This window comes from Herpailurus yagouaroundi, unplaced genomic scaffold (assembly GCF_014898765.1).
Source record: "Herpailurus yagouaroundi ecotype Mexico unplaced genomic scaffold, PumYag 191, whole genome shotgun sequence".
NCBI classification, from domain to species: Eukaryota; Metazoa; Chordata; class Mammalia; order Carnivora; family Felidae; genus Herpailurus; species Herpailurus yagouaroundi.
The window spans coordinates 13,752,180-13,775,387 of NW_024412422.1; the positions used below are offsets into that span (position 1 = coordinate 13,752,180).

The 23,208-nt window shown below is 42.3% G+C and overlaps 1 protein-coding gene across 11 annotated transcripts in view; it reads left to right on the plus strand.

The window, feature by feature from the left end:
• CCDC62 (coiled-coil domain containing 62) overlaps window positions 1-20,399 on the plus strand; it is a 46,754-nt gene extending 26,355 nt beyond the window's left edge. For 10 of the 11 annotated variants that reach the window (XM_040443977.1, XM_040443986.1, XM_040443978.1 and 7 more), the window contains 3 exons: window positions 2,919-3,044; window positions 18,081-18,174; window positions 19,171-20,007. In XM_040443977.1, the coding sequence (XP_040299911.1) occupies window positions 2,919-3,044; window positions 18,081-18,134 (180 nt within the window). In that variant the 3' untranslated portion in view covers window positions 18,135-18,174; window positions 19,171-20,007. Of the gene's footprint in view, window positions 1-2,918; window positions 3,045-18,080; window positions 18,175-19,170; window positions 20,008-20,311 lie in introns of those variants that run through there. The other variant, XR_005781127.1, reaches the window with a different exon arrangement.
• The last annotated feature ends 2,809 nt before the right edge of the window (window positions 20,400-23,208 follow it).

Consider the following 23,208-nt stretch of genomic DNA (forward strand, 5'->3'; position numbering starts at 1 on the left):
GACGCTTATCCGACTGCGCCACCCAGGCGCCCCATGAAGTGAACTTAATTACTTCTGGCTTTACTTGGGGAAGATAACAGGCTATGAAACTGATCTGGGTTCACATCCTTGTTTTGCTTTGTCTTAGCTCAATGACCTCAGTAAAGTTATTTACTTTCTTTGAGCCTCAGTTTCTTCATTTGCAAATATGCAATAATAACATTACACTTGCTTGGTCTAAATGAGATATTTTAGGGCCTGGCCCCTAATGGGTATTTGATGGGTGTTCTCTTTGTTAAAACTTGACCATACTAAGTGTTGACTAGAATCTGGAGCAACTGGGACTTTCATTCACTGGTGGTGGGAAAAGAAAATTCACTTTGAAGAGCACTTGGGTAGTTTCTTAAAAAATTAAATATACATGTACCATATGACCCAGCTATTCCACTAGAGCAATGGAAACACGTCCATACAAAGACTTGCACGTGAATACTCAAGCAGCTTTATTTGTATTAACTGAAAAACTGGAAACAACCCAAATATACATCAGTAGGTGAATAGACAAAATGATGCCCGCATGCAGTGAGGTACTTCTCAGGAGTACAAAGGCATAAACTACTTACGATACACAGCACAGGTGAATCTCAAGATGATTATGCTGAATGAAAGATGCCACATAGACAAAAATATGAATGTGTTTATATAAAATTCCAGAAAAGGCAAACTAGTCTCTGGTGACAGAAGACAGATCAGTGTTGGCTGGGAATGGGTGGACCGACTCCAGCAGGAATTCCCAGGGGGCATAGGTTTGCTTCCCTGTCCGTTGTGGGTGTGGTGTCAGGGCTGTGTACATAGGTAAAACTCAGCATATTATGTAGCTTAATTGTATAGTTTTTAAAATTTTTTTTTTTCAACGTTTATTTATTTTTGGGACAGAGAGAGACAGAGCATGAACGGGGGAGGGGCAGAGAGAGAGGGAGACACAGAATCGGAAACAGGCTCCAGGCTCTGAGCCATCAGCCCAGAGCCCGATGCGGGGCTCGAACTCACGGACCGCGAGATCGTGACCTGGCTGAAGTCGGACGCTTAACCGACTGCGCCACCCAGGCGCCCCAATATAGTTTTTTAAAACATTTATTTTTGAGACAGAGACAGAACGCGAGTGGGGGAGGGGCAGGGAGAAAGGGAGACCAAATCCGAAGCAGGCTTCAGGCTCTGAGCTGTCAGCACAGAGCCCAATGCAGGGCTTGAACTCACAAGCCACAAGATTATGACCTGTGCTGAAGTCGGACACCCAACCGACTGAACCACCTAGATACCCCAACTTAATTGTGTAGTTAATTATATGTTGATTATACCTCAAAGTTGTTAATTTTTAAACATTTGTTTAAATGTTTATTTTTGAGATAGAAACAGCACAAGTAGGGGAGAGGCAGAGAGAGACAGAGACACAGAATCCGAAGCAGGCTCCAGGCTCTGAGCTGTCAGCACAGAGCCCAACGCAGGGCTTCAACTCATGAGATCATGACCTGAGCTGAAGTCAGACACTTAACCGACTGAGGCCCCCAGGTGCCCCTCAGAGATGTTAATTTTTTTAAAGCTGTTAGTATGAGAGGAAATGTTAGTTACTACCTTTTCAGTTCTTGTGAGACCTTTTTTCAGGGTTGGTACCTATTTTTTGAGGCAGTATATATATTACATGCTTATGTTGTCCATATATATGTATATATTTGTGTGTGTGTGTGTATGTGTGTGCACGCGCACGTGCTCACACACACAGATATATTCACTCAGCAGGTATTTATTAAATGTCTTCTAAATCCAGGTCAGTAGTGATCATCTTTGTTCCTGGAACATTAGACTTCACTTTTCTTAGCAAAAAATAATCTAGGTACTTTCAAGAGTGGTTGTCATGCTAAAACTTTAGATCCCAAAGTTGAAAATTAAACAAGAACAAATTAAGGCACATATCCACATATTTTTATATTATTTGTTTAAAAATTTTTAATGTTTATTTATTTTTGAGAGAGAGAGAGAGAGACTGAGCACCAGCAGGGGAGGGGCAGACAGAGAGGGAGACACAGAATCTGAAGCAGCCTCCAGGCTCTGAGCTGTAAGCACAGATCCCGACTCGGGGCTCAAACTCACAAACAGTGAGATCATGACCTGAGCTCGTAAGCTTAACTGACTGAGCCACCCAGGTGCCCCTTAAAAGCTTACAAGCGTTTAATGTTAAAATTACATTTTGCAAGTATTTTGAAATACTAATTAGCATGATAATTATGACTTTGGAAAGTTAATCTAGGAGAGTTAATGCCTAGGATTTTTGTTTTTTTAAAGATTTTATCTTTAAGTAATCTCTACACCCAGTGTGGGGCTCGAACTTACAACCCCAAGATCAAGAGTTGCACGCTCTACCTACTGAGACAGCCAGGGGCCCCAGCCTAGGATTCTTTTTATCGCATGGATGTTACTTAATTAGTTGTAAGGTCTGTTGAAGTCAAATTATTTAGCAAAGTAGGTTCTTTTTTTTTTTTTTCAACGTTTATTTATTTTTTGGGACAGAGAGAGACAGAGCATGAACGGGGGAGGGACAGAGAGAGAGGGAGACACAGAATCGGAAACAGGCTCCAGGCTCTGAGCCATCAGCCCAGAGCTTGAAGCGGGGCTCGAACTCACGGACCGCGAGATCGTGACCTGGCTGAAGTCGGACGCTTAACCGACTGTGCCACCCAGGCGCCCCAGCAAAGTAGGTTCTAAGAAATAAATGGAATTTGGTTCTTCTAGTATTTCATGTCCAGCTTTGATATGTAATGCCTAAAGTCAAATAAACATTAGTGGGTGGTTAACATTTGTGTTTATCACACTGTGCTTGTAAACATAAACATTTCAAAATGCTTCTTGATTTCTTGAATGCTTACGTTGTGTTGTCTTCCCAGGACGACTTTTCGCCCACAAGCAAGCTCCAGCGTTTGCTGGCAGAGTCTCGGCAGATGGTTACGGACCTGGAGTTGAGTACCCTGCTCCCCATCAGCTCTGAGAGTTTCAGCAGCAGTGCCAATAATGTATGTGGTTACTTTTCCTTTGACCCCCTCTGTGTACCCGAATACTCCACTGAGTACTCTCGCGCAGATGTCACTGGTTGGGCATCCCTTTCTGCTAGAAGGAAAGTTCCTGTATGTCTCTGAGACAGAGAGGTAGCACACTGGCTTCGAGGACGAGGGAAAAATCACACAAAAAAGTCACTGTGCCCCAACTTCCTCTTTCTAATTACCTGGGCGTATGAATATAAATTCTTGGGATATAAGGTTACATATTTTACTATAGAAAACTTCAAATACAGAAGTAGGAAGAATATTAAAATCACAGACCTTCAACGTTCTGCCATTTTTGTTTTATCTTCCCCTATCCGTACATGTTTTCTTAGCATTTTGAAGCAAATCCTAGACATCATATCACTTCACTCATAAAAACTTCATTATGTGGGGTACCTGGGTGGCTCAGTCAGTTAAGCGTCTGACTTCGGCTCAGGTCATGATCACGGTTCATGAGTCCGAGCCCCGCATTGGGCTCTCTGCCGTCAGCGCAGAGCCTGCTTCGGATCCTTTGTCTACCTCTCTCTCTGCCCCTACCCCACTCACACTCTCCCTCTATCTCAAAAGTAAATGAACATTAAAAACAACAACAACAAGAGAAAACAAACAAAAATAATAACTCAGGGACACCTGGGTGGCTCAGTAGGTTAGGCATCCAACTTCAGCTCAGGTCATGATCTCACAGTTTGTGGGTTCAAGTCCTGCATCAGGCTCTGTCCTGACAGCTCAGAGCCTGGAGCCTTCTTTGGATTCTGTGTCTCCCTCTTTCTCTGGCCCTCTCCCGCTGTATCTTTCTCTCTCTTTCAAAAATAAACATTAAAAAATTTTTTAAAAACTGTATTATGTATCCTTCACAGATAAGCATTTAAAAAAATAGTTTTAAAAAAAAAATTTTTTTTTTCAACGTTTTATTTATTTTTGGGACAGAGAGAGACAGAGCATGAACGGGGGAGGGGCAAAGAGAGAGGGAGACACAGAATTGGAAACAGGCTCCAGGCTCTGAGCCATCAGCCCAGAGCCTGACGCAGGGCTCGAACTCACGGACCGCGAGATCGTGACCTGGCTGAAGTCGGACGCTTAACCGACTGCGCCACCCAGGCGCCCCTAAAAAAACTGGTTTTAACACTGTCATACCCAGCCAAGTTAACAATAACTTGTTAATATCAACCTAATGACTAGACCATGTTAAGTTTTCCCCATTAATCTAAAAAATGCCTTTTTACTCTTTATTTAAATCAACCAAGGTCCATACTTGGCATTTGGATATGTCCTTTAAAGTCTGTCTTGGGGGCGCCTGGGTGGCTCAGTCAGTTGAGCGTCCGACTTCGCTCAGGTCACGATCTCACGGTCCGTGAGTTCGAGCCCCGCATCGGGCTCTGTGCCGACAGCTCAGAGCCTGGAGCCTGCTTCAGATTCTGTGTCTCCCTCTCTCTCTGGCCCTCCCCCCATTCATGCTCTGTCTCTCTCTGTCTCAAAAATAAATAAATGTTAAAAAAAAAAAATTTTTAAGTCTGTCTTGGGGCGCCTGGGTGGCTCAGTCAGTTAGGAGTCCGACTTCAGCCCAGGTCACGATCTCGCGGTCCATGAGTTCAAGCCCCGCGTCGGGCTCTGGGCTGATGGCTCAGAACCTGGAGCCTGCTTCCGATTCTGTATCTCCCTCTCTCTCTGCCCCTCCCCCGTTCATGCTCTGTCTCAAAAATAAATAAACATTAAAAAAAAAAAAGATTTAAAAAAAAAAAGTCTGTCTTAAGGGGCATCTGTCTGGTTCAGTCAAAAGAGCACACTACTCCTGATCTCAGGCTCATGAGTTCGAGCCCCACATTGGGTGTAGAGTTTACTAAATAAATAAATAAATAAATAGAAATAAAGTCTCAATCACTGGCAGGTCCTTCACCATCTTCCTTCCTCCTTTTTCTTCTTCCTCTTTCTTCTTCTTCTCCCTTTTTTTTTTTTTTTCTTTCTTGCCATTTAGTTGTGGAAGAAACACTGGGTGATTTGTCCTGTAGAATTTCCCACGTTCTGGATCTTGCTAATTGTCCTCATTGTTATTTAACACATTCCTGTGTCCTCCATGATTCCTAAGAACTGGTATTTAGATCTAGTGACTTGGTTAGACTTGGGATCAATTTGGTGTTTTCCTTTTGGCATCACTGCCTCACTGGCGATGCTGTCTCTGCCTATCCATCACATCAGGAGGACCCGGATCTCTGGTTGTGCCACCTGTGGATGTAAAGGTTCATTGGAAGTTCAAGAGTTGGTCAGCCCGGGCTTTTATATTTATAAAGTTCACTTAATGATTTTAGCATTCTTTGATTACTGTTACTTAGAGCTATTATTTCACTAGCAATTACAACATACTCATTCTAAATCTGTCATTCTTTTGGGGGAGTGTTTTACATGTTAATTTTAACTGCTTTTTCTGAGCCCAGTAACATTTCAGTAGCAATGATGTAAGTTGCTTTGTGGATTTTATAGCCTTAATATAAATAGTGAAAAGAGCATTGAACTTGAAATCGGGATACTGGGGTTCCAGTTTCCTAATCTCTAAAATAAGAGCTTAGAACTGAGGCTTTAAATTTAAGATTCCAGGTACATTACTTGGGTGTGCTGTGTGCATAAAGATATATGAAAGCCACAGAGTTAAACTTCTTTGTGTCCCTGACCAAAAAACTAAAATAAAAAAAGGTCTGTACGAACACTGAAATACTTCTTTTAAAATCGGCTTTGTACGAGGTAAAAGATCTATACGCTGAAAACCATAGAAAGATTATGAAAGAAACTGAAGAAGACACAAAGAAATGGAAAAACATTCCATGCTTATGGATTGGAAGAACAAAGATTGTTAAAATGTTGATACTACCCTAAGCATCTACACATCCAACGTAATCCCTATCAAAATGATACCAGCATTCTTCACAGAGTTAGAACAAACAATCCTAAAATTTGTATGGCACCACAAATGACCCTGAATAGCTAAAGTAATGTTGGAAAAGAAAACCAAAGCTGGAGGCATCACAATTCTGGACTTCAAGATGTATTACAAAGCTGTACTCATCAAGACACTATGGTACTGGCACAAAAACAGACAAGTAGATCAATGGAAAAGAATAGAGAACCCAGAAATGGACCCATAAATATATGGCCAACTAGGCTTCGACAAAGCAGGAAAGAGTATCTAATGGAAGAAAGACAGTCTCTTTAGCAAATGGTGCTGGGAGAACTGGACAGCAACATGCAGAAGAATGAAACTGGCACCAAGAACCATAAAATATCTAGGAATAAACCTAACCAAAGAGGCGAAAAATCTACACACTGAAAACCATAGAAAGCTTATGAAAGAAATTAAAGAAGACACACAAAAAATGGAAAAATATTCCATGCTCATGGATTGGAAGAACTTATATTGTTAAAATGTCAATACTGCCCAAAGCAATCTACATATTCAACACAATCCCTATCAAAATAACATCGGCATTCTTCACAGAGCTAGAACAAACAATCCTAAAACTTGTATGGAACCAGAAAAGACTCCGAATAACCAAAGAAATCTTGAAAAAGATAACTGAAGCTGGAGGCATCACAATCCTGGACTTCAAGCTATACTACAAAGCTGTCATCATCAAGACAGTATGGTACTGGTGCAAAAACACTCAGATCAATGGAACAGAATAGAGAACCCAGAAATGGACCTACAAATGTATGGCCAACTAATCTTTGACAAAGCAGGAAAGACTATCCAACAGAATAAAGACAGTCTCTTTAGCAAGTGGTGCTGGGAAAACTGGGCAGCGACATGCAGAAGAATGAACCTGAACCACTTTCTTACACCATACACAAAAATAAACTCAAAATGGATGAAATACTTAAATGTAGACAGGAAACCATCAAAATCTTATAGGAGAAAATAGGCAGCAACCTCTTTGATTTAGGCCACAGCAACTTCTTACTTGACATGTCTCCAGAGGCAAGAGAAATAAAAACAAAAATGGCCTCACTTCTGCACAGCAAAGGAAACCATCAACAAAACTAAAAGGCAACTGACAGAGGGGCAGCTGGGTGGCTCGGTTGGTTAAGTTTCTGACTTCCGCTGAGGTCATGATCTTGTGGTTTGTGAGTTTGACCCCTGCATCCGGCTCTTTGCTGTAAGCACAGAGCCTGCTTTGGATCCCTCCCCTGCCCTGTCCTTCTTTTCTCTTTCAAAAATAAATAAACATTAAAAAAAAAAATAGGCAACCGATGGAATGGGAGAAGATATTTGCAAATGACATAATGGATAAGGGTTAGTATCCAAAATCTATAAAGAACCCACCAAACTCAATACCCCAAAAACAAATAATCCAGTGAAGAAATGGGCAGAAGACATGAATAGACACTTTTCCAAAGAAGACATCCGGATGGCTAACAGACACATGAAAAGATGCTCAACGTCACTCATCATCATGGAAATACAAATCAAAACTACAATGACATACATCCTCACACCTGTCAGAGTGGCTAAAATTAACAATTCAGGAAACAACAGATGTTGGTGAGGAACCTTTTGCACTGTTGGTGGGAATGCAAACTGGTGCAGCCACTCTGGAAAACAGTATGAAGGTTCCTCAGAAAATTAAAAATAGAACTACCATACAACTCAGCAACTGCACTACTAGGATTTTATCCAAAGTATACAAAAGTATATAAAAATGCTGATTTGAAGGGGCACATGCACCCCAATGTTTATAGCAGCGCTATCAACAATAGCCAAATTATTTATGGAAAGAGCCCAAATATCCATTGACTGATGAATGGGTAAAGAAGATGTGGTATGTATACACACACGCGCGCGCGCGCGTGTACACAAGCGCATGATGGAACATTACTTGGCAATGAAAAAGAATGAAATCCTGCCATTTACAACAATGTGGATGGAAATGGAGGGTATTATGCCAAGTGAAATAAGTCAGAAAAAGACATATCATATGATTTTGCTCATATGTAGAATTTGAGAAACTCAACAGATGAACATAGCAGAAGGGAACATAGCAGAAGGAAAGGAAAAATAAGATAAAACAGAGAGGGAGGCAAACCATAAGAGACTCCTAAATACAGAGGACAAACTGAGGGTTGCTGGAAGTTGTGGGGGGATGGGTTAAATGGGTGAGGGGCATGAAGGAGGGCACTTTTCGGGATGAGCACTGGGTATTACATGTAAGAGATGAATCACTGGATTCTACTCCTTAGCCAACTGAGCCACCCAGGCGCCCCTCACTGGATTCTACTCCTGAAGCCAAGACTACCCTGTATGTTAACTAACTTGAATTAAAAAAATGAAATAAAATAAGATCAACTTTGTAGACTTTAATGCCTAACTAAGTACTTATTCCTTAATGAAAACCAACACAGATCGTTAGTTCAGTAAGTTTAGATAAATGTATATACACTCATTTAACCAATATCCCAGTCAAGATATAGAACATTTCCACCACCCCAGAAAGTTCCCTCATGTTCTTTGGCGTGGACTCCCCCTTTCCCCTACTCCAGGGAGCTACTGCTCTGATTTTGATCATGGAAGAATAGTTGGCCTATTCTAGAACTTCGTATAAATGCAGTCATATGATATGTACTCTTTGTCTAGCTTCTTTCAATAGAACTATTTTGAGATTTGTCCATGTTGTTGTGTATACTGGTACTTCCCTCCTTTTTATTGCCGATCAGTATTCCATTGTATGACGAGACCACAGTTTGTTTATTCACCTGTTGATGGGACACGTGGGTTGTTTGCAGTTTGGGGCTATAATGAATAAAGCTGCTATGAACATTTTTTATATAAACCTTTTGTAAAATGGAAATATGTTTTTATTTCTCAAAGGAAAATACCTAGAAATAGAATCACTAGTTATAGGACAGGTGCATGCTTAACTTTTTAATAAACTGCCAAAGTGTTTTTCAGGGTGGTTTGTACCATTTGCATCCCTGCCAGCAGTGTATGAACATTCCAGGTGCTCCACATCCTCACCAGTGCTTGGTTTTGTCAGTTTGATTTGATTTGATTTGATTTTTTTTTTAATTTTTTTTTCAATGTTTATTTATTTTTGGGACAGAGAGAGACAGAGCATGAACGGGGGAGGGACAGAGAGAGAGGGAGACACAGAATCGGAAACAGGTTCCAGGCTCTGAGCCATCAGCCCAGAGCCTGACGCGGGGCTCGAACTCACGGACCGCGAGATCGTGACCTGGCTGAAGTCGGACGCTTAACCGACTGCGCCACCCAGGTGCCCCTGATTTTTTTTTTTTAACGTTTATCTATTTTTTGAGACAGAGAGAGACAGAGCGTGAATGGGGAGGGGCAGAGAGGGAGACACAGAATCGGAAGCAGGCTCCAGGCTCTGAGCCATCAGCCCAGAGCCCGACGCGGGGCTCGAACTCATGGACCGCGAGATCGTGACCTGAGCCGAAGTCGGACGCCCAACCGACTGAGCCACCCAGGCAACCCTTGTCAGTTTGATTTTAGCCATCCTGATAAATGTGAAGTGGCATCTGGTTGCCATTTATTATTTTGTTGTTTTTTGATAGTGTGAGTGGGGGAGGGGCAGACAGAGGATCTGAAGCGGGCTCCCCGATGACAGCAGAGAGCCCAGTGTGGGGCAGGGGCCCCGGAACTCACAATGGACTGAGCCACCCAGGTGCCCTCATGTGGTTGCCATTTAATTTCCATTTTCCTGATAACCTAATGATGTGCATCTTTTTGTGTGCTTATTGGCTCTTTATATACTTTTGTGAAGTGTCTGTTCAAGTCTTTTGCCCATTTTAAGTTTGAGTTGTTTCCTTTATTATATTCGGTTGTAAGGGTTCTTAATATACTCTGCACACAAGGCCTCTGTCTTTTGTCAGATATGTTGCAAATATTTTCTCCCACTTTGTGGTTTGCCTTTTTATTTTAAGTGTCTTTTGAAGAGCAGAATATAAAATGTTGATGAAGTCCAGTTTATCAAATTTTTTTTAAGTGGCAGTTTTTGTGTCCTGAGAAATCTGCCCCAAGGTTGTAAATATGGTCTCCTCCTGAAAGTTCTAAGGTTCTGTTTCGGTCTATGGTTTATCTCAATTTAATTTTTGCAGATGGTATGAAGTGAGGATCTGGTTCATTTTTCTTCACATAGGTATCCAGTTCCAGCACCATTTGGTGACAAGACTGCCCTTCCCAGTTGAATTACTTTTGGCAACTCTGTTGAAACTCAGTTGACCGTATATGCAAGGATCTGTTTTTGGAGTCTCCAATCAGTTCTGTTGATCTGGTAGCTCCCCTTATGCCACGCTGTATTGATTATATAACTGTGGAGGGTCTTGAAATCAGGTAGTATACATGCTCTGCTTCTTTTTTTGCAAAATTGCTTTGTCTACTCTAGATCTCTTGCAGGTCCATGGGAGTTGTAGAGTCAACTTGTCAATTTTTACAAAGATACAGTTGGATATTGTGATTTCATTGAATTTATAGATCACTTGGGGAAGAATTGACATTTGTGAACAGAGTATATCTCCATATAGTTTGTTTGTTTGTTTGTTTGTTTTTAGACCTAAATAGAAGGCCTTCCTTCATTTCTCTTATTTTGTAGTTTTCGTAGGCGTCTTGCTTTTGTTAAATGTATTGCTAATATTTTGTTTATTGCTGCTATTATACATGGCACTTTAAATTTCACTAATTGCTGATGGTATAAAGAACTGCAGTTGACTTTTTTTGTAAATTGCCCCTATCTAAATTCACCTATGCTGGTAGGTTTTCTATAGATGGTTAGGGATTTCTACATGGACAATCATGTCATTTGTGAACAAAGAATATCTTTTTCTGATCTGTATGCCCTATGTCTTTTTCTTACCTTATCGCTCTGGCTAAGACCTCCAGATCAGTGTTGGACAGAAAAGTGAGGGCAGACGTCCTTGCCTTGTTCCATGAAATACTCTCTGGGGGCAATGCTTGCTTGGTTCCTCATCACATTGGTGTTTTGGTAGATTCAGAGTTCCATGGAGTGGTTTCCATGTGACACAGATGATCTGAAACTAAAACATTATCCCTTTTATTTTATTGCTTTTTTTTAAGGATTTTATTTTTAAGTAATCTCTACACCCAATATGGGGCTCGAACTCACAACCCCGAAACCAAGTCTCACTCTTCACTGACTGAGACTACCAGGCACCCCAAGACCATTAACCATTTTAGAATCAACATGCTCATTGCCATGAGCTTCAACAGGTAGTCACAAAGATTGCCTGAAAGAATAATGGGCTCCAGGGCGCCTGGGGGGCTCAGTCGGTTAAACGTCCAACTCTTGATTTCAGCTCAGGTTATGATCTCATAACCTTGAGTTCAAGCCCTGCCTCGGCTCTGTGCTCACAGCGCAGAGCCTGCTTGGGATATTCTCTCTCTCTCCTCTCTCTCTGTCCCTCTCCCGCTCATGCACGCTCTCTCTCTCAAAATAAACAAACATTAAAAAAAAGAAGAATGGGCTCCAAAAAAAGTGATTTTTAAAAGAATATCTACCATGTATCCCACATAAGCTTTTCAAAGTAGAAATCTTAATGGACTTTGTGGTGTTTTCTGGGAAGAAAGATTTTTTTTTCTTGACAGATTCTTTGAAGCATTAGTGAAGCAATTTATTTTACATTGGGGCAGAAAGTATTTTTAAGTATTCGTAAGGGTTTTTTTAAACAGCTTTACTGAGATATAATGTATATACCATCACGTTCTTCTATGTGAAGTGTACAATCCAGTGGTTTTAGTGTATTTTACAAAGTATGCGACTGTCACCATAATCTAACTTTGAACATTTTCATCATCCCCAAAGAAAGCCCGTACCCATTAGCAGTCCCTCCCCCTTCCCTCTCCCCTAGCCCCTGGCGGCTAATTATCAATCTCCCTTTTTTCTCTATGGATTTGTTAGGCAGAGATTTTTAACTAGAGTTTGTTGAATAGAATTCAGGGGATCCATAAACTTTGATGTGAATAAAAAACACACATAAGCTTATTTTAATTAACCTCTGATTGAAATTTAGCACTTCCTTCAATTCTGGATATAGGAAACAAGTCATAGGAGTACATAATACCTATGACTTTGTTCCTAGTAGAGATCACAGATGGTTTCAGATCACATTACAGTCATTACATGTATCTTGAGATACCCTTTATACTTAGCACTGGCTCAGAATTACAGAATATTAGGCCTGCTACTAGATCGTATCATTTAATCCTTTACTATAGAAAAGGGGCGCCTGGATTCCTGATCTTGGGGTTGTAAGTTCAAGCCCCATATTGGGCCTAGAGCTTACTTCAAAAAAAAAAAAAAAAAAAAGAGTCTTGGGGCACCTGGCTGGCTCATTTGGAAGAACCTGAGACTCTTGATCTTGGGTTGTGAGTTCGAGCCCTTCGTTGGGTATAGACATTATTTAAATGAAACTTAAAAAATAAAGAGTACATATATTTTAAAAAATTTTTAATGTTTAATTTTTGAGAGGGAGAGAGAGAGAGACAGAGCATGAGCAGGGGAGGAGCAGAAAGAGACAGAGACAGAAACTGAAGCAGGCTCCAGGCTCCGAGCTGTCAGCACAGAGCCCGATGTGGGGCTTGAACCCACAAACCACGAAATCATGACCTGAGCTGAAGTCAGACGCTTAACTGACTGAGCCACCCAGGCACCCCAGTAGGACAGTTTTTATACAGTTATATAACTGTATACAGTTATATACAGGACAATTTTTATACAGTGTATACAGTTTTATACACCCCAGTAGGACAGTTTTTATACAAGTCATTAAGAAATAGATAAGTCCTGTAAGCAATATGGCACTTTATCTTGAGAAAGACCTGAAGTTTGCTTGTGGAATTGGGTGTTGGGGAGGTGGCAGCTTATGATTCACTGGGATGAGGGAATTGGCTGGGAAGTTATAGCAGCAGATGTGGATGGGGTGGCTTTTAACACACACGGGGAAACTGGGGGAGGGCAGTGGATGTTTGAGGGGTGCAGGTGTGTGTCTGTATTCTGGCATGCCATGGCTCAGGCAACTGGGCACAATTTACCTAGCATTTCTCGTGGACAAAATTGCAGGTAAATAAATGCAAACTTCACATTAGGCCCAAATTGCTCCCTAATATATCAGCTGTGTTGGAACAAATTCATGTTTTCAAAACAAGTGTTCGAGCAGAACTGTCTTTCAGTAAAATCTACCTGGCCGACTCCTAGTCATTCTCATGGCCTCAGGCTCCTAACCTCTTCTGTAGGGTTGTTGTTGTTTTTTTTAAGTTTATTTATTTTGAGACAGAGAGAGAGAGAGTGAGTGAGCAGGCAAAGAGAGAAGGGGAGAGAGAGAGAGAAAGAGAGAGAAAGAGAGAGAGAGAGAATCCCAAGTAGGCTCCACACTGCCAGCATGGAGCCTGACGTGGGACTTGAACCCATGAACTGTGAGATCATGACCTGAGCCAAAACCAAGAGTTAGACGCTTAAGCAACTGAGCCACGCAGGTGCCCCTCTTCTGGAGGGTTTTATGTCAAATTCCTATCTAAGATATAATCGATAGCTCCCTCCCTTTTGTCCTCATAGCAGGGCTTTGTATGTATGTGTCCATATATGTATCTCCATGAGAGCACAGGTCACAGTGCAGGATAGCAGATTACATATGTGTCCTCCCCTCCTCTGTGAGCACCTTCGGGAGCCCCTCATACTCATTTGGGCATTCCTAGTTGTAGCACACACAGTACCTGCTAGAGGACGCTCAGTAAATAAATACCTGGAATGGACATGATCAGAAAAAAGACAAAACGGGTGCGTGGGTGGCTCAGTCGGTCAAGCGTCTGACTTCGGCTCTGGTCATGATCTCACAGCTCATGAGTTCGAGCCCTGTGTCGACAGCTCAGAGCCTGGAGCCTGCTTCAGATTCTGTGTCCCCCTCTCTCTCTGCTCCTTCCCCACTTGTGCTGTCTCTCTCTCTCTCAAAAATAATAAATGTTAAAAAATTCAAAAAAAAGAAAAAGACAAAACAGTAACCTCAGCTAGAGAATGAAAAAAATGCTAAAGCCGCTTGAGGTTGGTGAAAACTTGGTTTAAGAGAATTTTGGAGCTAGAAAGACCTAGAAGAGGGTGTAATCTCAACCTTTCATCTTACAGGTGAGGAAAAGTGATTAATTCTCTCACTTAACATTCCATAGCTAGAATCAGATAATCATTTGGAATTAGTTGGAAAAAGTATTGCCTTCAGATGTAAAAAATTTTCTGGAAGATTATTAGCTAATTCTGGAAACATTGAAAAAACAATGTAATTCACAGAAATATACTTGGCAACATGCTTTACAAATTCCGTCCCTCTGGTCCTTGGAACTGGATAGTTATAGAAAAAAGCAAATGATTTGTAAAAATTCTTTTTTTTTTAAATTAATTTTAGAGAATGTGTGAGCGGGGGAGAGGGCAGAGGGACAGAGAAAGAGAGAATCTTTTAAGTTTATTGATTTTGAGAGAGAGAGAGAGGCAGAGAGAGAATCCAAGTGGGCTCTGAGCTGGCAGCTTGGAGCCCGACTCAGAGCTCAACCCCATGACCTGAGTGGAAATCAAGAGTTGGATGCCCAACTGACTGAGCCACCCAGGCTCCCCAATTTGTAAAAAGTCTTAATTTTTGCAATAAGGAAGCAGGGTAAAATTCTGAGCAGCCTGTCTGCGTCACCATTTTTGGGCATCTGTTGCAGAGAACAAGGGTCTTATTTCAAAGCCTTTTTCTCAAACACATTCTTAGACATTTCTGGGGGAGCACAAAGTGATTCAAACCTTGTGTCAGGGAACTTGGCACCATTTACTCAAACTTGCAGAACTGAGCCTTTGACACAGTAGTGTTGCTTTGGGAATCTCTCCTACCAGTACATCCACATGTGTATAAAGTGGCCTATGTACAAGTTTTACATTGCAGCACTGCTTTTTTTTTTTTTTTTTTTTTTAAAGTTCATTTATCTTGGGGCGCCTGGGTGGCTCAGTCGGTTGAGCGTCCAACCTCGGTTCAGGTCATGATCTCACGGTCTGTGAGTTCGAGCCCCGCGTCGGGCTCTGTGCCGACAGCTCGGAGCCTGGAGTCTGCTTCAGATTCTGTGTCTCCCTCTCTCTGACCCTCCCCCGCTCATGCTCTGTCTCTCTCTGTCTCAAGAATAAATAAACATTAAAATAAAAAAAAATTTTAAAGTTCATTTATCTTGAGAGAGAGAGAGTGCACACAAGCAGGAGAGGGGCAAGGAAAGAGGGAGAGAGAGAGAATTCCAAGCAGGCTCTGCACTGTTGGCACAGAGACTGGCACGGAGCCCCCCTCGGGGCTCGAACCCGTGCAGCGTGAGATCACGACCTGAGCCGAAATCGAGAGTTGGACACTTAACCGACTGAGCCACCCAGACACCCCTGCAGCATTGCTTTGTAATAGCAAAAGTTTGGAAACAATTCCGAGTGTCCAGCAAAAAGGAACTCAGGGAGTAGCGATGGTGTGTCCACACTGGAATATTGCTTAGCCATAAAACAGAGTGAGGAAGAGCTCAGATGTGGACATACTTATGGGATATATTATTAAGTGAAAAGAAGCAAGATACTGAAAGGCTCATATGTTATTCTTCACATGTACCCAAAGGGATGGGGATAAGAATATATACTATTTTGGGGGCGCCTGGGTGGCTCAGTTGAGCATTCGACTCTTGGTTCAGCATAGGTCATGATCTCATGGTTCATGAGTTCGAGCCCTGGGGCAGGCTCTGGGCTGGCAGTATGGAACCTGCTTGGGATTCTCTCTCTGCCCCTCCCTTGCCCACGTGTGCGCTCTGTCTCTCCCTCTCTCAAAAATAAATAAACATTAAAAAAAGAATATATATTCTTTTTATCGTATTTGAATGTGTATTAACTAATTTATTTATTTATTTATTTATTTATTTATTTATTTACTTACTTATTTATTTTTGAGACAGAGAGAGACAGAGCATGAACAGGGGAGGAGCAGAGAGAGAGAGGGAAACACAGAATCCAAAGCAGGCTCCAGGCTCTGAGCTGTCAGCACAGAGCTCGACGCGGGGCTCGAACTCACGGACCGTGAGATCGTGGCCTGAGCCGAAGTCAGATGCTCAACCGACTGAGCCACCCAGGGGCCCCTATTAACTATTTTTTAAAGCCCCAATGATTTAAAGAGAGAGAAAAGAAAGAGTAAAACACAGCATAGCTGACCACATCACCTTGCCCCACAGCCGGCTTCCTACTTAGTTGAGGGGTGGAAACAGGGAGGGACTCAGCCTGAAACTGAATTTGGACTTGTGACGAGCACAGGGGACCCGACATCCTCATTGCTAGCTCGAGACTGTCGGTCCTGTCGGGGTTCTTGACCTGTTTTCGTGGCAGGCTGGGAAAGCCTACAGCTCCCTTGCAGAAGAATGTTTTTAAAGGAATGAAATAAAATACATCAGATGGTAGAATACATAGGAAGGCTGTTTGAGCAGAGAGGATGTGGGATGATTAAAGCCCGGAGGTCTGGGAGCGCTGAGAAGAGCCTCAGCCTGGCTCAAATGCGGGCCCCCTGGGGAGGAGGAAGAGGCTGAGGAGGCAGGCTTTCCCTGCACCCTGAAGTCCACCAGCTGTGTCTACCGCTGTCTTTCCAGGTATCATCCTTCTCTTTCCTTCTTTTTCGCCTTTTTAAAAATTGATCTCCCAGGGGCGCCTGGGTGGCTCAGTCGATCAAGCATCCAACTCGATTTCGGTTCTGGTTCAGGAGATAGAGCCCCGCATCGGGCTCTGCACTGACGTGAAGCCTGCTTGGGATTCTCTTTCTCTTCTGTCTCTGCCCCTCTCCCACTCGTGTGCACATGCTCTCTTTCTCTCTCTCAAAATAAACAAGGGGCACCTGGATGGCTCAGTCAGTTAAGCATCTGACTTCGGCTCAGGTCAGGATCTCACAGTCCATGAGTTCGAGCCCCGTGTCGGGCTCTGTGCTGACAGCTCAGAGCCTGGAGCCTGCTTCGGATCCTGTGTCTCCCTCTCTCTCTGCCCCTCCCCTGCTCATGCTCTCTCTCTCTCTGTCTCTCAGAAATGAATAAACATTAAAAATAAATACATAAAGGGGCGCCTGGGTGGCGCAGTCGGTTGAGCGTCCGACTTCAGCCAGGTCACGATCTCGCGGTCCGTGAGTTCGAGCCCCGCGTCAGGCTCTGGGCTGATGGCTCAGAGCCTGGAGCCTGTTTCCGATTCTGTGTCTCCCTTTCTCTCCGCCCCTCCCCCGTTCATGCTCTGTCTCTCTCTGTCCCAAAAATAAATAAAAACGTTGAAAAAATAAATACATAAATAATAAACATTAAAAAAAAAAATCTCCAGAACACCTAACAATGCTAACTAACCAAGCCCTCAGTAAGTACTTGTAATTAACAGTGGCACTTACAATTGTCGATTCTTATTGATGACCCTTGTCATCATTAGGGGCTCATGACATAGTCCATATTAAGGCTGACAAAGAGACAGTTATATCTGGGTGTTAGTTGATTGCCAGAGTTTAAGGCATAACATACATGGTAAAGCAAACAGAGCCTTCCAACTAGGCAATTAGAGACGAAAGGGCCCCACACATGAATAGGAAATCAGTACCTCTTTGCTGGATGGATGCTTGTTGTTTGAAATTACTTCATTGTGGGGGCGCCTGGGTGGCGCAGTCGGTTAAGCGTCCGACTTCAGCCAGGTCACGATCTCGCGGTCCGTGAGTTCGAGCCCCGCGTCAGGCTCTGGGCTGATGGCTCGGAGCCTGGAGCCTGTTTCCGATTCTGTGTGTCCCTCTCCCTCTGCCCCTCCCCCCTTCATGCTCTGTCTCTCTCTGTCCCAAAAATAAATAAACGTTAAAAAAAAAAATTATAAAAAAAAGAAATTACTTCATTGTATTTCATTAATTCCTTAGGTCTTTTAAAGGCATTTCTGCTATATTTGTGTATTGTCTTAAGTACTGTCCAGTTTTTCTCTCCTGGGTACTAATTTAGAAGTTGTTTTATAGAACTTAGAAGTCTCAGAAGAGTCAGCTCAAAAAAATACCCTCCTTACTAACTGAAGAAAACAAAAGTCAACTTCAGTATTCACTGTGGTCAGAGGTAAGTCACTTTTGTTTATCTCCCTTTATATCTCAATTGATATTTAATAAGTAACTTGGGAACGTTGATAATGTAGAGTCAAGGCCATGCATTTGTTTGACCTGTAATCCTTTCTCTTGTTTGACCTATTTGTACATACCTTCTAAATTTAATCAGTAAAATGTCAGTTATTTGTATGAGAAATGCAGATCAAAAAGTTCTTGTTCTCAATACCTAGAATTTTAAATATAAGGATATGAATACAGATAGCTTTCAAAATCAGAATCTAAATTAACATTTCAGCCTTTCATCTGGATATCTGTCCGGAAAGAAATCTTTTCATAGGGTTTCAATTTTATAAAAACGTTCATTGACTGGAGCACCTAGCTGGCTCAGGCCATGGAGTGTACATTCATGATCTCGGGGTTGTGAGTTCGAGCCGCATGTTGGGTGTAGAGACGACTTAAAAATAAAATCTTCAGGGGTGCCTGGGTGGCTCAGTCAGTTAAGTGTCCAACTCTTGGTTTCACGCAGGTCATGATCTCATGGTTCATGAGTCCCAGCGCCTCATCAGGGTGCAGAGTCTGCTTGGGATTGTCTGTCTCTCAAAATAAATAAATAAACAAAAAAATAAATAAAAAGAAAAAATCTTGGGAAAAAAGGCTAATTGGTGTAGTTTGCACTTTCTTGATTTGTTTCCTTCTGTTAAACCTACATTTCATATGCAAAGTTTCTTCAGAATCCAGTCTGAGAAGTTAAAAGACATAATCATTTCAGATGCTTTCAGGGTAAGCAAGAACTCTGTGAAAGCAGTCAACGCAGGTAGCTATTCCCTGTCTCCTGTTCTCTTTCTCTCTCTTTGCTGAGAAGCTGTAAGACTTGTGGTACTTTGCACGACCTTAGGTAGACAAAAATCAGGATGTACATAGTTAATTTTTTAGAGACTGTGAATTAGAACACACTGCCCACCGCTCTCCTTGACTTGATTTTATTCACTCTGTCGTTTCCTTCCTGCAGAAGCCGATTTTCCAACTTTGGAAGGCAGGAAGCAGACATCAATACCTAATGCTTAACCTTGAAAACAAAAAGAGGATTGTAATCCTTTGTAAGCAACACTTAATACCAAAGGGAAGCAGAAACTGAAAGTTAGTTTTTCAACATCTGTATTTTCTTGCTTTTCAAGTTGACCGTTTTCATGTCGAAGAAATATTGTTTTATGTGTAAGCAATTAGACCTTATTGTGTATTGTCTGTATACACAATTATGTATATTATGCTCACAGAGAAAAAGACTTCTCTGTAAAGATGCAGACTAGAATTAAGTACGAGAGAAGCTCTTTAAAAGTGTGAACATCAAATCGAGAACCCCTGCATATAAAGTGCTATTTTCACTCTCTGAGTTTTAAAAAACCTGTGCATGCATTTAAACTACAACCAACAGCTTATCAGAGACAGCTGTAAATATATGAGAAATAGTCTCCTCCTCTTTCGTGGCTTTTGCTCTGGACTTCGCTGTGTAAAATAGACATAAAATGATATGACAGAACATATTTTTAACTGGAAAGTATCTCATCAGTTACTGACAATCGAGGCCCGTCTGTCCCCGAGCTGAACAGAGAGAACCCCATCGTGTCTGGGTCTGTAGTAAGTCCCATCTACTCATACAAACAAAGGCTCGCTGGAAGATCAAATTTTATATGCGTTTTTTTTTTTCTTTATCATTAAAGACTAAAAACACTTCCCTTTTAACTTGTAATTTAATTTTTTAAAGAATATACTAATGTGCATTTCTATCCCTTCTAAAGAAGAGAATTGATCAGCTTCAGCCAATAAAAAATATTTTTAATAAGAAAAATAACTCTCTTGGGTTTCTTTGTATTATACAGGAGTGAAATAAGGAAGGGTAGTCGCTTAAAACCCAGCCTGGCCAGTGAATTTCCTCGGGAGTGGGAATGTAGTTTTCTTAAGCATTGCAGTTATCAAGGTTCCGTTGTGCTGTATAAATGCCCCTTTGTTGAAAGGTTTCAGTGCTACTTCAGAGATGATTTTCGTGAGAGTGGAGGAGCCACCTCACGTAGCCTTTTTAATTAGGGTGCTGAAAAGAGAAATTGGGTGAGGTTCTGCCGAAGTTCTTTATAAATGCTTGCTTTCTCCTGCAGGCATGGCCGGCCGGTCTGTGCAGAGCGAGTCTGAGAAAGGTACAGTTGATTCTGAGCTGTTGGAAACCTAAAATGTCCCCGGGGAGGCTGATTTCCAGCCTGAGAAACAAAATATGAAAATTTCTCCTTCTCTTAGCGCTAGGTTCGTGGCTACACGTCACTTGCCCAGTGAAAAGAGAAAGAGAATACTGGCGAGATGCTAGTAAGTAGGAAGATTTCAGGGAACTATAGAATTTGAAAAAAAAAAAAGTCAAAACTTATTCTGTGGCTAAATGTACTTGAGCTCCTAGGGTTATAATATCTACAGTTCCTATCTTACCCCACCACATTATTGTGAATTACAGCACGTATAACCCCAAAATGGGAAATCTTAATATTATCATCTACTTCTCTGTCTCAACCTAAGTTACTTAGATATGTGAGCAGTTTCTGTTAGGGAGACTCAGCCTCAGTATGTTTGAAAGAGTTGTGAGATCAAACCAGATTTGAGCATCCTGATTTTGTCGTCAACATTCTATCATCTTTTTTTTTTTTTTAATTTTTTTTTCAACGTTTTTTATTTATTTTTGGGACAGAGAGAGACAGAGCATGAACGGGGGAGGGGCAGAGAGAGAGGGAGACATCCCAAGCCAGTCTTCACACGGCCTTCCTCTCTCCTTGTCTTCTCCCCTCATATGAACACTTGTCATTGGATTTAGGGACCACCCGAATCTAGGATGATCTCATGTCGAGATCCTTTTTTTTTTTTTTTAAAATTTTTTTTTTTAACGTTTATTTATTTTTGGGACAGAGAGAGAGCATGAGCGGGGGAGGGGCAGAGAGAGAGGGAGACACAGAATCGGAAGCAGGCTCCAGGCTCTGAGCCATCAGCCCAGAGCCCGACGCGGGGCCCGAACTCACGGACCGCGAGATCGTGACCTGGCTGAAGTCGGACGCTTAACCGACTGCGCCACCCAGGCGCCCCCTTTTTTTTTTTTTTAATTTTTTTCCCAACGTTTTTTATTTATTTTTGGGACAGAGAGAGAACATTCTATCATCTTAAGAGGAGGCAAATAAATGGTAATACAGTTTGCCTGCCAGAAGTTATCTCGGCCTTCTATCAGAAGAGACTGGTGTGGGGGCCCCTGGGTGGCTAGTGGGTTAAGCATCCAGCTCTTGAATTTAAGTCATGATCTCACAGCTTGTGAGTTCGAGCCACACATTGGGCGGGGGGGGGGGGGGGGCCCGTGCTGACGGCGTGGAGCCTGCTTGGGATTCTCTTCCTCCCTCCCTCTCTGCCCCTCTGCCACTCGCGCTTGCTCTGGCTCTCTCTCAAAAATAAATAAAAATCTGAAAAAAGAAAAAGAGACTGGTGTAAGGGTACTTTTAGAATTTGTGGGCAGATCTAAACAAAAATAGAAATACCCCAAAAGAAAGTCTGATTCAAGATAATATGTAAACACTAATAACAGTTTTACCTAAAAAGTTGTAGTAGAAAAGCACGGAATTGAGAGGCTCCGTGGGGTAAGGTTGGTCCAGACTAAGAAACCAGACACATTAATCACAGCAGGCAAGGTAGGTTAAAAACCAGAGTGGTCTTTGAGAGGAGTTTATCAAATGAGGAGGGCACATTAATCAGTCCTGTAAAGGATGATTTCTGGGTTCTCAGCCAAATGCACACTTAGGACATCTAACAAAACAAAATAATTTGAGCACACAGTAAACACTGCTTTGCTGGCCGCTGGGGAGACAACAGTGAGCAAAGCAGACTGAATCCTTGTTTACAATGGAGGAGACAGACCTTAATTAATCACAAATAGGTCATAAAAACTGGTAAGTGCTATAAAATAAAGCTTTGAGCTACTGTGACAGCATATATCAGGGACACATGTTAAGGGCGGAGGCTTCAGTTCTTACCTGAACTAAGAGCTGAAAGATAAGTAGATGCTAGCCAGCAAACAGGAAGAGGAAGAACATTCCTGACCATGGTAACAGCATGTGCAAAGGCCCTGAGGTGGAAAGGAGCGTGATGCATTTTCAGACCTGATGAACTAGGATGGTGCAAGACGAAGCTGGACCGAGAGGCTGGGGCCAGATCATACACACGTGTCATTGAGGCAGTGTGGGGATTACAGCCTTGTCATTTCAGTAAGCCCAATGATGTAATCTCTAGTGTTCATCTTCCTGGGGCTTCCTTGAAATGAGGTCTCATACATACCCCAAATCCTTTGCCTTTGTAATAGCCTCCAGAAAGCATTACACAGCCCTGGAGCCACAGCAAAATGGCACCCTCATGCCGATGACAAGGAGAATTTCAGCCAACCAGTGACAGGGGCCAGTACTAGAACCAGATCTGCTGCCTGAAGGTGTTACCCGAGATGCACTTCAACAAATTCAGAGGGGGGAAGCTTCTATCCTTGTGTCCCAGGCTGCTCGTTTTAGAAAATCAAGCCATAGGTTGAAGCGTACCAAATTATGGGGGGTTATTCAACTCACCTTTTCAGCCCTTGATTTCACACACATTTATTGGACATCGCTAATGTGCCGGGCACTCTGCTGAGGTTATCAAGTGGAGTCAGATGGGTGGTCCTTGCCCTCCAGGATCTCAAAAGCTTCCACACAGACAAATTATAATTCATTAGAGATATTTTAGGAAAGTGCTCTTGGATCCCAGTAACAAACCATTCTTAAAAAGAGAGGTAGCTGGTTGCTGATGTTACGCAACTGTGGCAGATGTTTCCAGACCCAGGGGGGTTGCTGTCTGTTTGAAAGAAGATGCTGTGTTAAGTAGGAACTTCACAGGATAACTTGATCTTGTTCAATGTGGAAAACGGAGTGTGAGAAACAGCTGGTCTGGAGCCAGCACGCCCCTTTGCTGTGGTCTTTATCAGACCACAGCTGTTGACTAGAGTGCTGGG